This window comes from Elephantulus edwardii, unplaced genomic scaffold (assembly GCF_000299155.1).
Source record: "Elephantulus edwardii isolate Elephantulus edwardi_28Jun2011 unplaced genomic scaffold, EleEdw1.0 scaffold00002, whole genome shotgun sequence".
Lineage (NCBI taxonomy): Eukaryota > Metazoa > Chordata > Mammalia > Macroscelidea > Macroscelididae > Elephantulus > Elephantulus edwardii.
This window is the reverse complement of record NW_006399752.1, coordinates 26,148,042-26,162,862: the sequence shown is the minus strand read 5'-3', so window position 1 is coordinate 26,162,862 and position 14,821 is coordinate 26,148,042. Positions and strand designations below refer to the sequence as shown.

General features: G+C 40.7%; 1 protein-coding gene across 2 annotated transcripts in view; it reads right to left on the bottom strand.

The window, feature by feature from the left end:
* Positions 1–14,821, bottom strand: part of CDK19 (cyclin-dependent kinase 19) — a 237,197-nt gene that overhangs the window by 16,571 nt on the left and 205,805 nt on the right. Inside the window, exon 6 of one of the 2 annotated variants that reach the window (XM_006879039.1) lies at positions 2,805–2,936. The exons of the other annotated variant lie outside the window; for it this stretch is intronic. Within the exon in view, the coding sequence (XP_006879101.1) occupies positions 2,805–2,936 (132 nt within the window). The remainder of the gene's footprint in view (positions 1–2,804; positions 2,937–14,821) is intronic. 2 annotated transcript variants of the gene reach the window in all.

Here is a 14,821-nt window from a genome sequence, read left to right as displayed (position 1 = left end):
TTTTGAACCAGAGATGTGGGGGGGTTATTCTCTTTCTGTGTTTTCTTTTTTTTCCTTCTAACTTCTTCTATCCAGCATGGATAATTGGGACTTGACTAAAATTAGAAATGAATGATTATGCTTTTGTCTTTAAGTGGTAAATCTCATTTACTGAGCAAGTAAATTGCAAGCTAGTTCTCCTTACCTAGAGAAAATTAGAAATAGAATTGGTTCTCAATTCAGATCCAATAACCTTCACTTCCCCTCCAAAATAGATTCTATTTTCATTTCAGCACTAGAGTTGCTAATCAAAAAATATTTATGAAATTGTACTCTTCAGAGCATGGTTTTGGAAACTACCTAAGGGTGCATATTTTAAAACAGAAAAAAAAAATAGGCCATAAATTTACTTACAACACTCTTTGGGAATAGGACAGACTGGTGGAAAGTCATTTAGGTTAACATAAGCTTTTAGTTGAATATGCCTTTTCTTTTTTTTTTTTGAATATGCCTTTTCTTAATCTCTCTTTTTCACATATAGACTGCACAAATATTTGGTGAGAGCCCAGGCTAAAAGGATTTCTACTGTTCTTGAATCCTCTTATTTCCCTCTTCTTGCCCTGGTCCACCAACCACTTGCTGGTCCAGCGCACCACGACTTTTAACTTTCAACTATGATCCCCTTTTTCCTGGCTTATATTCTGTTTCTTCCAATCCTCTGGTGCCTTATTCTTATAAGGGATGATTTTACTGTTTTCAGTGATGGGTAAAGAAAACATAAATAACAGAAGCTGCAAACAGAAATCCAAAAATCTCAAAAATGCAGTCCCTCAATAACAGTTATTGGAATGTAAATAGCCAGTCTCTCTGATTTCTGCTACTCTTCATCTTAGAGCCTCTCAATCCCTTCCAGTTGCTTTCCGTACCTTCCCTTCCTTCACTTTCAGACCGCTGCCATGTCCCCCACTGACAGGGAGTCTCTGGCAGTCTCTTATCTGCTGCCTTCAATTGCTGAAGGATTCAAGTGCTGAGGGGAGGGTAGAGGATCAGGCTTACATTCCTCTGCTGTCAAACATACATGGTATCCCTCACCACTCTGCAATGACTCACAAGGTTTTTCACAAATTTAAGAAAATCACTCAACATTCAGGCACCGTTAAGAATCCCAGTTCCTGGATAAAAGCAAAAACATTCTGGACTCTGGGTTTTGCAGAATTCAGACCCCCTGAAAAATTGTGCTGGCCACCTTCACTCATGAATCAATTAATGCTTGAAGGCCAACAACTATCAGTCTTATATTTCCAAATGTAAGACCTCCGTGGTAGTTTTCTTGAGTGCCACTGAGATTTTCATAAACTAGCAAAGAAAATATTATGCTTAGTTGTCCTTCTTTAATAATTTTATCCTTTTAAGGCCTTTATTAAATAGAGCTAAAAAAAAAGCAACTAAATGACAAAAGTGATACAAACCTAATATGTAGACTATCCAGCAAAAGGAACATTTAAAAGATTATACTTCACAAATTCAGGTACAGAACCGGCACGATTCAGTTACTGTGTACTCTCTTGCTAATACTCTTTCTCCTTTATTTTTCATCCTCTTTAACATTTTTTATGAACCACAAGACACATACATTTTCTTCTAGGGTTTATGGGGCAGCTAGCTCCTTTCCTGCTGACCATGCATCCATCAGGAGATGATCTGTATAATTGTTTGAAACAGAATAAACAGGTATGTACATTACACATTACTACTTCTCTACAAGATATTGTATGAGGAGATGTACCCCAGAGATGTGATGCTGCAAAACTTTTGTCTCTTTTCACTTCGTACTGATAGATAATCTCAATAATGGGTATATTTTCATGCTCTTGAGTAGTATTTGGAAGTTGCCTTTGACTCATTGATTTCATTTTCTTGTGAATATGCAATTTCAGGCACCCAAGTTGTATGCACCTGTCAACAGATCTAGACAGGAGAATGTTCAGTAAGGAGGACATATGTGCCCTACATAGTATGTGTCAAAATCTCATTTTCCTAACAATGTTTCAGATATGCTTCTTGATTCAGCATAGCTTCCATTACTGAAAACACATGGCATCAACAACAACAAAAATTCCAAACAGAAAACAAATGCATCATAAGAAGGTTGAAGAAATTTCTGGGCTTGAGGATGGTGCTCTCCTCATGATGCCTCAGTTCACAGCAAATGAAGGATCAAGTGCCAAAATCTTCTTAAAGCAGATTTTAAATTCTAGGAGCATGTTTATAACAGGTTTTCTTAGTGTTCAGGTTTTGGTGGAGGTTTTTTTGGTTTTTTAAAACTAGGTTAGATGGCTAGATGCTGAGCACTGCTAGTCTACCCAGACTCCATCTATTTCTTACAGTAACAAGAGTAAATACAATTCTGATAAATGTAATGGCAAGGGCATGTGGCTGACCAACTTCTCCCCAAACAGAGGGGGCACTCTCTGTGACACATTGTATTAGTCTTGTTTTTCTGTTTGTAAAGAAAACAATTCTAATTCTCTCACCAATACCTAGATGAGTACAAAATAAAATTTGCATGTTATTGTTTCCATAGCAACAATAGGGCTCAGATACCCTTTTCCCCCCATAGAGAATAAGCTTCCTTTTAAAAGAACAATACCCTTCTATAGAGTTAATAGTCTAAATCTCCCAGAATGTAAAATCTAGAAATATAGGAGACAATAGATCTTTTACAGAAAGTCATATGTGGCTTTTTGCCAAGTAGCTTTATTATTACTATACTGTTTGCTATTTATGGTAGCACAATACCAGTAAGTCATTTTCAACTAACTTACCAATGGCTTTTGTATAATGCCTTGCACCAAGCAAAAGTTCTGGAGCCCGATACCAAAATGTCACCACTACTGGATCCAAATCTGCTAAAGGCTTTAGAGGAGAATTGAATAATCTGGCAAAACCCATGTCAGCTAAAAAAAGAAAATCATATAAAAATCAGTTTGACATGCCATTATAACCATGAAAAGCTGACAACAGTTTTAAAGCTGTCCTTTTCTTCTCTTTTTAACCTGTAGTCTGCACAGACACCAGGTGGGAATCAATTCACTTATCTTTCCCTCTCCACTGAGGTGGATAATCTGACTTACCCAAGGTTACAGAGATAGTGAGTACAGAGTCAGAAAGAGAACCCAGGTCTAACTTCAGAGTTCTGGTTTCCAGAGACAATTAAAATAATATTCTTAAAATGTCTTTAAAATCTAAAATAGTTTCAACGTTTCCATGATTAATTATGATTCCTTTATGCCTACAAAGAACCCTGGTGGCAATCTATGTTATATACTGGGTTGTTAACTGAAAAATCAGTGGTTTGTATCCACCAACTTCCACTGGAGAAAATAAGACAATATCCTCTCAATATTTACAGCCTCACAAACCTGTTGACAAGTCATAATGAGTCAGAATTAACTCAAGAGCAGTGGTTTGGATTTGGGTATGCCTGCGCATGTAACAATTATATCTTAGTTCTCTATGTACTGTGTTGGCTCCTCCTGGCTGTGCAAAACTCTTCCCAGCTCTGCGTTCAGTGTTACACCTGGGTGACCTGACTGTGATAATGGTGGAAGGAAGCATTTACACTGCGATATTGTTAAATGCTGTGGAGTTAAGTATGACTCATAGTAACCCCGCAGGGTTGATGAAGAAGAGAAAGACCCTCAACCAGGTGGACTGACACGATGACTGCTGCAATAGGCTCTTCTTGCATGTCAGAAAGTGTGAGGATAGCACAGGATAGGACAGAGTACAAATGTGTTGTTCACAGGGTATCTTTGGGTCGTATTCAACTCGACAGCACACCACCACTAACAATGTGAGCCTAGGAACAACAGATCTGAATCCTGTCCTATGCCATCCTTGTTATATGCTTGATTCCATTTCCCTCCTAAAAATTCAGCTGTTGAAAATGTACCAATTTATCATTGTCAGCAGAACATATTTTTTTTTAAAAATGTATAGGATATATAAAGATTTGCTGCACCCGACTGTTGCCTGCAAGCGGCCCGGGCGGAGGGGATGGCAAGCAGGAAGGGGAAAGCCAGTATACATAAACTCAGTTCACCATGGGGCTGTCTGGAAAAACCCAGGAGAAGCCACCCAAATGCTCCATGAAGGATGCTGCCAAGAAAGGCCAGAAGGACATCTGCGTGGTGCTGGTCAAGGAGGCGCGGAAGGCTGTGAGCAAGCTCTATGCGTCCAAAGCCCACATGAACTCCCTGCTCATGGGCACGCGGAACCAGCTGGCCATTCTACAAGTGGCTGGCTCTCTGCAGAAGAGCACAGAGGTGATGAAAGCCATGCAGAGTTTCATGAGGATCCCGGAAATGCAGGCCACCATGTGGGAGCTGTCTAAGGAGATGATGAAGGCTGGAATCATAGAAAAGATGCTAGAAGACACCTTTGAAGGCATGGATGATCAGAAAGTAACAGAAGAGAGGCAGAAATGGAAACTGACAAGATTCTGTCTGAAATTACAGCAGAGGCCTTGGGCAAAGCACCCAGTAAAATGACCTACATCCTTCCAGACACCGAGCCTCCAGGAGTCATGGCTGTTGAGGACAAAGAGGAGGAGGAGGAGGCCCTGAAGGCTATGCAGTCTCCACTAGCCATGCTGCGGAGGTAGGAGGCCCCACTGCTGTGGGCAGCTACCCTGTCTGTATCTCTTGCACTACGCGGTACTGCATCTCGGAGCAGGGCTCTGCTGCTATCTCTTCATTCTCTGCAAAAGAAGGGCTGGCTTAGGTCTTCAGAAGGATTCTGTCTTAAGAGAGGTGATATAATAAAATGCATCATTTTCAGTGGTATATTGGAAGGCAGAGATTTCTGTCTCTTAAAGTCCTGAAAATGGAGTTGCCTGAATGTTGACGCTGATCATTTTCTGTGTGAGTAAACACTATATAAATGGATTTTAATAAATTTCTGCTTTACCAGTTGGGGGAAGAAAGATTTACTGCAATTTAACAAATCTAACCTATTTGCTGGAGAAGAGTATTGAGCGTAACATGGACTGCTAGGAAAACAAATAGATTCATCCTGTAGAGGGTTAAACCAGGCAGGTCCTTGGAGGCAAGAATTCTGAGGCTTCGTCTAACATATTTTGGACATGTTTTAAGGAGGGACCGGTCCTTGGAGAGGGACATCATGCTTGGTAGGGTGGAGGGACAGCGCAGGAGGGGAAGGATTGATTCAGTGACTGGGGTAACTGGGATGGGTGTATCGGAGACAGTGTGATTGGCACAGGACAGAGCAGAGTTTAGGGCTCTTGTACACAGGGTCGCTATGAGTTGCAAGCGACTCGACGGCACATAACAACAACAAAAACAACTGATTTAAATATTAATGAGTACAACAGTAGTAAAACAAAAATCACCATTACTCTTAAGAAATAATGCCCTATCTAAAGCACTTTACAGTTTACAGTGAGTTTCACATACATGAGGAGAAATGCGGCATTACGATTGGTGGAAGATCTGTCAACAATCTGCGTTACGCAGATGACACAACTCTGCTTGCTGAAAGTGAGTAGGACCTGAAGCGCTTGCTGCAGAGGGGTCAAGGACTGCAGCCTTCATTATGGACTGAGGCTCAATGTCAAGAAGACAAAGATTCTCACCACTGGACCAATTGGCAGCATCAGGATGGATGGTGAAGAGATTGAGACAGTTAACAGTTTTAGTTTACTTGGTTCCACCATCAACACTCTTGGCACCAGCAGCCAGGAAATTAAGACGTATTGCGATGGGAAAGTCTGCTGTTAGGAACCTCTCTAAAGTACTGAAGAGCAATGGGGTCTCTGGAGATTAAGGTGCGTCTGGTACAGGCCATGGTCTTTGGGTCTTTGTAATCACCTGTTATGCGTCAGAGAGCTAGACAATGACCAGGGAGGATAGAAGGAGAAGTGATGCTTTTGAGGTCTGGTGTTGGAGAAGAGTGCTGAGGGTACCATGAGTTGGTAAGGAAACAAACAGATTCACCCTGGAGAGGGTTAAACTGGGCTGCTCCTTGGAGGCAAGGATTCTGAGACTACGTCTGACATACTTTGGTCATGTTGTAAGGAGTGACCGGTCCTTGGAGAAGGACATCATGCTTGGGAGGGTGGAGGGCAGGCACAGGAGGGGAAGGCCCTCTGGGAGGTGACTGATTCAGTGACGGGGGCAATCGGGATGAGTGTGTTGGAGACAATGAGATTGGCACAGGACAGAGTAGAGTTTAGAGCTGTTGTACATACGGTCGCTATGAGTCGCAAGCGACTCAACGGCACATAACAACAAGAAGAACATGGTTTTAGTTACATATTTAGCTTCCCATTTAAGGCTCAAAGGAATTTAATGACTTGCCTGTGGTCACAAGGATGTAAGTAAATATAAAAACTTTACCAACTTTGCAAAGGGGAATATCACTGTCAGCAACATCAACAAAACAAAACCAATTCTCAAGAGGCCAGACATGTCCCAACGCTCCTGCACTTCTTTCTATTCATTCTAATATCAATCTTACTGCTTTCCTGGGTCCAAAATCCAATGCAATAGCTCACAGAACCACACAGAACAAGTAAGTCAAAAGCCTGTAATTCAGGTTAGTAGTAGAATACACTCATTCAATCAGGAGAGAATTCAAAATGTGCTCTTTGGCATCTCAGTGTTGAGACTTGTGACTTTTGTCCAGTGTTACAAAGCTCTTTGTCGTGCCAATTATGACTCTCCCTGGCTCCTACCCCACCGAAAGTTATTCAACAGGCTCTTAGCTCCGGTTTCGTGGCTCAGCAATCCCAATGTCCCATGTCGTGTCAGGTTTCTGGTTCTCTGCTGTGGCTGCTATGGCTGCTGTTCCCGTAGGTCCTAGTCAGCCTGGCACAAGTACCTCTGGAGCCGAAGGACACACTACATTCTCTTGCTGCTGCTTTGCTGTTTGGGAAGATCCTCTCATTTGTTCTTGAATCTGCTCAAGTTAATGGCGAGACTAGCCAATCATCTCATGGATAGGCTAACACACACTATCTGCATATTCCCACCTATCCACATGGCAAAGTCAAAGCTATCTGCATATTCCCACCTATCCACATGGCAAAGTCAAAGTTAAATGGCTAGGAAGCCATTTTGAACAAAAAAAAAATCCCTTTAACTGAACAGTAAAGATGCCAATACTGAAAATAAACCATATTATAATTCAGAAGCTACATTCTCAATCATGGATCTAATATTTTCATATTTACACATATGATAACTGCAAGTGACAAAGGCAAGTGTCACAAAAATTATAAATCTACATAATTTGCAATATTCTATATACAAAGTATATTTTAATTATATAAGGAGCTCTAGGGTACTGTAGTGTCAAGGATCAAATAGCACCTAACAGTTTTCAGTGGAGTATCATTTAATATTAAACTGATATGCTATAACACACAAAGACTTTCATTAACAGTGTTTTTGCTTCTTTAGAGGTTAACTAACTGTATAAGGGGAGGTGCAACCTGGGGAGGCTGAGTCCGACTTTTTCCTACTTCATAAAGGGGTACTATCTTCATCAATAATATTTATAGCACTACACAACTACCTAATCAGACATGCCACACCCAATGTTCCTGCACCTTCTCCTACCAATCACTGGTTCCATTTTAAAATTTGTTGCAAGACTCACAGATTTTAATCAGTTGTACGGTTTCTTAGGGAAATGGCTTGGAAAGTAGGGGAGGCAAAGAATATCTCACAATCTCAGAGCAGTTAGAACTCAGCTTTTTCAGGTTTCAGTTCAGCAAGCCAAACCTTTAAGTGTGGCTACATCTTCAAGGTTCCTCTGGTTACACCTTGCCACTGTCTCTTCACAGCAGTGCCACAGTCTCTTCCCCCTCTCTCCATCACTACTGTCACCACTGCTCCCTTATACCCGTGCTGTAGGTGTTGATGATTTGCAAGACCATGTTTCTACAGTTAAGGTAGCTGGAGACCAGGTCCCCCAATAGGGAATAACATAATGGCTAGAAAAGCCCATTTTCAGGGGTTCTAACATCCTACTAACATTTAAGACCTTCAAGAATGCTTTAGGAAAACTAATTCTTAAAAAAAAAAATAAATAAAGCTGTGCAAGGAAACCTATGCTGCTGTTGTCTTTTCTACAGTAAAACAAGATACTGATGGGCATTTCGATACTACATTTACTCTAAAACACTGCTCAATATATTTAATAGATGCTGACTATCCTTTATGTAAATCTAAAGCCAGTATTTCTCCTTTATTCTCTACTTGTTTAGTTTGATCTAAGCAAGTTTGATCTACAAATGTCATATTAAGTCAAAGCCATTTGAAAATAATAAATATTCTTTAAAATAATTTCTATATGGGTTGGTGTAGAACTTAAGCCTCTTGTTTAAAATCAACAAGACCTGGTGAGCCCTTGTATTTAAAAGTTGGTTGGTGAAAAACAATGTATTCAAATTTTGTAAATAAATCAGAATAAATTTTTTTTTAAGTTAAAAAAAAAAAGTTGGTTGGTCCTTGGGCCTGTGGCCTCAGGCCTAGTGCTTATATTTTAGAGCAACATTCTTCTAATTCATACAGCAATGTTCTGTCAATTTACTGTACTGAGGTAATCTGGTTTTGTTGTGGTGCTGAACCTTGTGCCATTATTGTTGTTGTTATGTGCCGTGAGTCACTTGCAACTCATAGCGACCCTATGTACAACAGCCCTAAACTCGGCTCTGTCCTGTGCCAATCTCACTGTCTCTAACACACTCATCCCGACTGCCCCAGGCACCAAATCAATCCACTTCCCTGAGGGCCTTCCCTTCCTGCACCGACCCTCCACCCTCCCAAGCATGATGTCCTTCTCCAAGGACCGGTCACTCCTTACAACATGACCAAAGTATGTCAGATGAAGTCTCAGAATCCTTCCCTCCAAGGAGCAGCCCGGTTTAACCCTCTCCAGGGTGAATCTGTTTGTTTCCTTAGCAGTCCATTGTATCCTCAACACCAAAGCTCAAAAGCATCAATTCTCCTTCTATCGTCCTTGGTCATTGTCCAACTCTCTGACGCATAACAAACAACTGCAAAGACCATGGCCTGTACCAGACGCACCTTAGTCTCCAGAGAGATATCATTGCTCTTCAGTACTTTGGAGAGGTCCCTAACAGCAGACTTTCCCATCACAATAAGTCTTTTAATTTCCTGGCTACTGGTGCAGAGAGTGTTGATTGTGGAGCCAAGCAGACTAAAGCTGTGAACAATCTTAATCTCTTTACCATCCATCCTGATGCTGCCAATTGGTCCAGTGGTGAGAATCTTTGTCTTCTTGACATTCAGCCTCAAGCCATATTGAAGGCTACAGTCCCTGACCCTCAGCAACAAGCGCTTCAGGTCTTCCTCAGTTTCAGCAAGCAGTTGTGTCATCTGCATAACGCAGATTATTGAGAGATCTTCCACCAATCCTGATGCCGCATTTCTCCTCATACAGCCCAGCCTCCCAGATGATCTGTTCTGCATACAGATTGAAAAGGTAAGGAGACAGGACACATCCCTGGCATAAGCCCTTCCCAATTTTGAACCATGCAGTGTTTCCTTGCTCTGTTCTGACGACTGGCTCTTGGTTCAAGTATAAGTTTCGCGTTAGCACAATCAAGTGTTCTGGGATTCCCATTCTTCTCAGAGTCAGCCACAGTTTGTTATGATCCACACAATCAAACACCCTGTTTTCAGCCAAGATCCATCTAACATTAGCTACAATATCCCTAGTACCACGACCCCTTCTAAACACAGACTGGTCTTCTGGCAAGTCTCTGCTGCCCTTCCAGTCATTTTTGATCTTTTTTTAATCTTCAGCAGAATCTTGCTTGCATGTGAAATCAATGATATTGTCCTATAGTTCCTGCACTCTGTTGGGTCACCTTTCTTTGGGATGGGAACAAATATAGATCTCTTCCAGTCAGTTGGTCAAGTGGTTGTTCTCAAGATTTCTTGGCACAATTTGGTGAGCACATCCAGGGCAGCATCTGTTAGGTGAAATATGTCAATTGGTATACCGTCTATTCCTGGGGACTTATTTTTTGCTTTTTCCTTCAAAGCAGCTTCAACTTCTTCCTTCATCACCATAGGCTCTTGCCATATGTTGTTTCATGAAATTCTTCTGTGTCTGCCAATTCCTTTCGATACAATGACTCAGAATATTCTTTCCATCTTCTTTTGATACCTCCTGGATCGTTTTATACTCTGCCTAAAGCATCCTTGATTATAGCAACTCAAGGTTTGAATTTGTTCTTCAGTTCCTTGAGCTTAAGGAATGCTGAGCGAGTTCGACCCTTCTGGTTTTCTGACTCCAGCTCCTCACACATTTCATTGTAATATTTTGCTTTGTCATTCCGTGCTGCCTTTTGGAATCTTCTGTTCAGCTCTTTAGTATCTTGAATTCTTCCTTCTGCTTTGGCTTCTCTGCACTCCAGTGCAATCTTCAGAGTTTCTTCTGACATCCATTTTGGTCTTCCTCTTCTTTGTAATGACCGTCTGCACTCTTCTTGGATGATACCCTTGATATCCTGCCACAACTCATCTGGTCTTCGCTCATTCGTGTTCAAAGCCTCAAACCTGTTCTTGAGATGGTTCTGAAATTCAGGTGGGATAGACTCAAAATTATATTTTGGTTCCGTGGATTTGGTTTCATTTTCCTCAGCTTCAGCTTGAACTTGCATATGAGTAGTTGGTTGTATTCCACAATCTGCTCCAGGCCTAGTTTTCACAGCTGATATTGAGCTTCTCCAGTGGTTCCTTCCGCAGATGTAATCGATCTGATTCCTATGCATACCATCAGGTGAGATCCATGCGTATAAGCTGCATTTATGCCTCTTAAAAATGTGTGTGATGAATAAGTCATTGATTGTGCAAAATTCAATCATTCTATCTCCAGCTCCATTTCTGTCTCCAAGTCCATGTTTTCCGACTACTAATTCTTCTTCTCTGTTCCCAACTTTTGCATTCCAGTCACCCATTATTAGGGTGTCATAATGACTGCCCATGGTGGACAGTGTTAGTTGAACCTCCAGTTTAAGACAGGTTTAGAAGCAGGAGTAGCATCTACTTCCTAAACAACATGCCTCTGGAAACTCCATGAACTTGGAGAAACTATGATAGTTACAGAAAGGCTGCAGGTCTTTTGTGCATGAGGTTGCTATGAGTCGTGCTCAACTCAATGGCAATCAACATTAGAAGACTTTAAAGAGTTTCAAACTTTCTTTTTTTCCAAATAAATAAAGTCATACTAAAAGCAGCTAGCCTAAATACTATTAACTCGTTTCCCCTGAGATGAGTTATGAACATTTACTGACATATCACTGTTAGTAATATATATTTCCCATAACATGTAGATGGGTAAACCTGCTCCAGTCAAAGAAAAATAGTAAAATTCAGGTACCGAGTCGCTTGCAACTCATAGCAACCCAACGCACGAAAGCTCTGAATCCTGTTCTAATCTCACTGTTTCCAACACACCTGTCCCTATAACCCCAGTCACAGTGTCAATCCATCTCATCCGGTGTCTTCCGCTCCTGTATTTTTTCTCCACCCTTCCAAGCATGATGTCCTTCTCCAGTGGCTGGTCCCTCCTGGCAACATGCCAAAAGCACTGAGGTAGGGATTAACAATCCTTGCCTCCAGAGAGCAACTTGATTTCACTCTCTTCAGGACAAACTTGTTTGTTCTCTTGGCAGTTCATGGTTTGTTCAATACTCTTCTCAAGCACCACAATTCAATTCAAAGGTATCAATTCTTCTTCTGTCATTCTTACTCATTGTGCATTCTCTGATGGATAGCAAGTAACTGGAAAGACGAAGGCCTGGATCAGGCGCACCTCAGTCTCTAGACTGTCATCTTTGCTCTTCAGCACTCTGAAGAGGTCCCTAACAGTTGACTTTACTAATCCAATTTGTCTTTTGATTTCCTGACTGCTGGTGCTAAGAGTGTTGATTGTGGACCTGAGCAAGCTGAAATATTGTTAACAGTCTTAAACTTTTCTCCATCTATCATGGTGCTACCAATTGACCCAGTGATGAGAGTCTTTGTTTTCCTGATGTTAAGTTTCAATATATTTTCAAGGCTGCAGTCCTTGACTTTCTGCAGCAAATGCTTCAGGTCCCCCTGTTTCAGCAAACAAGATTGTATAATCTACATAATGCAAGTTGTTGATGAGTCTTCTTCCAATTCTGACAATACATTCCTCCTCATAAAGACCAACCTTTCAAATTAACTGTTCTGCATACAGACTGAAAAGGTACGGAGACAGGACACATCCCTGCACTTCTTTCTTATTTGCTTTGTTCTAACAACTGTCTCCTGGTCCAAGTATAGGCTTCGCGTGTGCACAATCAAGTGTTCTCAGATCATCAAGTGTTCCCATTCTTCTCAACATTACTCACAATCTGTCACGATCCACTCAGTTAAATGCCTTTGTGTAGTCAATGAAACACAGACAGACATTCTTCTGGTATTCTCTGCTTTCAGCCAAGATCCATCTGACACTGGCAATGATACGCCTAGTGCAATGGCCTCTTCTAAACCCAGCTTGTACTTCTGGTAGTTCTCTGTCAATGTACTGTTCCAGTTGGTTTTAGATAATCTTCAGCAAGTTTTTGTTTGCATGTGATTATTTGTGATATTGTTCGATAATTTCCATACTCTATCACCTTTTTTGTTTTCTAGAATGGAAAGATATTTGGATCCCTTCCAGTCAGTTAGCCAAGTAGCTGTCCTCCAGATTTCTTGGCACAACTTGGTGACAAATTACTATTTAAAAAAAAAAGGTCACTGCTAGGGAGTCAGAACAGACTCATAGCTTACCATCCAGTGAGTTTTCAGAGGCTGGATGTCACACGGAAAGAGACTGCCCATCTTTCTCTCAAGGAGCAGCTGGTGGATTAAAAAACGTATCTTTGGGATGACAGTATAACTTCCCACCCATTAAGCCACCAGAGCTCTTTCGGGTAGGAACTGTCATTGTTATGTGTTATTGAGTCAGATCCAAACCAAATTAATACCCATTGGTACTAACTACTTTAAAAAAAAAAGTCTTCATTGCTAGGGAGTTGAAAGACTAATGATTCTCCAGGGAGATTTCAGAGGCAATAAAGCACATGGGAAGGGATCTTTCTCTCACAGAGTAGTTAGTGGATTCAAACTACGTGCCTTTGGGTTGGCATCACAGCTCCTTACCAGTTGGCTACCAGAGCACTGGGCAGTATCAAATAATGAAAAGAGTCAAAAGACAACGTCTATCACACAGAAACTTCCAAAATAACACAAAAATAAAAAAGGATAAGTACTATAAAAAGAAATAAATGTTCCTACTGGTTTCTATCAGACTCTAAACTATACAGGGGAAAGATCCATGTCTTCTATATGGTTTAACCTGAAATAATATATAACGAACATCTGTAGAAGTCAGCTAAGTTGAAAAACATGAGCTAGATATTTTAAGATACAAAATTTTTAATAGTGTAAAAGAAGGGGGGGCTACTGAAGAAAGGAAAGTTTGGATACAGGAAAGGTCACAATGCATTTTCCACTGAACTATATTTTCTTTTAAGTAAGAAAAAATAAAGACATTAAAGTGTTAAAGTTGTGCTTTTCATTTTTGTTACTAATTTTAAAAAGCATAACGTTTGTTTTACTTTAAAAAGCAATTTAAGTAACTACACTGATCGTTCACCAGAACTTTAAGTCATTGTTTACTTTTACCTCTGATTTTAACTTTAATATTGCATAATTACATACCTAAAACTCCTTTTTTTAAAAAAAAAATTGGCTTGCTTACAAAGTTTGTGTACATTGTGTTTCACACTATTCCTCATTCACTCTATATTTCATACAATCATTCTCATGCATTATATTTTATACAATTAATCACCTTTGGATTTTGCACATCATTACCCTATCACCCGGATCCTTCCCATACAAACTCCAACTCTAAAGAGTAAGGCAACTAACTAGTGTCCGAGAGTGCAGGACTTATACTGAGAAGTAACAGAGATATTTGGGAGTAGGAAAAAAGGAGATAAGTAAGCTGGAGTGACTGGGATAAATGTGGTATAAACAAAGGAGGGCAGGAGACAATGACAACTTTGTTTCAAGAAACTGAGCAATGTGATAACAAGGCACTCAACCACAAAGAAAGAAACTGAGAGTGAAGGAATCTGAGACCTAGATCTTAGAACCACTTATACAGAATCTAATATTTTGAGGTAATAATGACATCAATTCCCTAAAGAAGTCATGTTAGAAGGACATCTCGGGCCAAATCAATATCTTGGGTGTCTCAAAATAAGAGGTTAACACAAATAAAAGGCATCAGTTAAAAGAATACAACAGTAGCAGCAAGGATGTTACGTTGAAACAGGTGATGTTATGATAAATTCAAGGAAAAAGGCAGTCTAATTCCCAAGCCCAGGTTGGTCAGATGAATTAATGGCTTCAGTCAGTAAAGCAGAATCGTAACTAAGGTCACAAGTGCCCTTTGGAGAGCAATGTCAATACAGGGTTGGGATTAGAGACCAGAATATAACAAAATAGAGTAAGCAAAACTAATAGGTATTTCAGAAGGAACAGATGTTGTTGTTGTTGTTATGTGCCGTCGAGTCGCCTGCGACTCATAGCGACCCTATGTACAACAACCCTAAACTCCGCTCTGTCCTGTGCCAGTCGCACTGTCTCTGACACTCCCATCCCAATTATCCCAGTCACTGAATCAGTCCACCTCATAGAGGGCCTTCCTCTCCTGCGCCGTCCCTCCACCCTCCCAAACATGATGTCCCTCTCTAAGGACC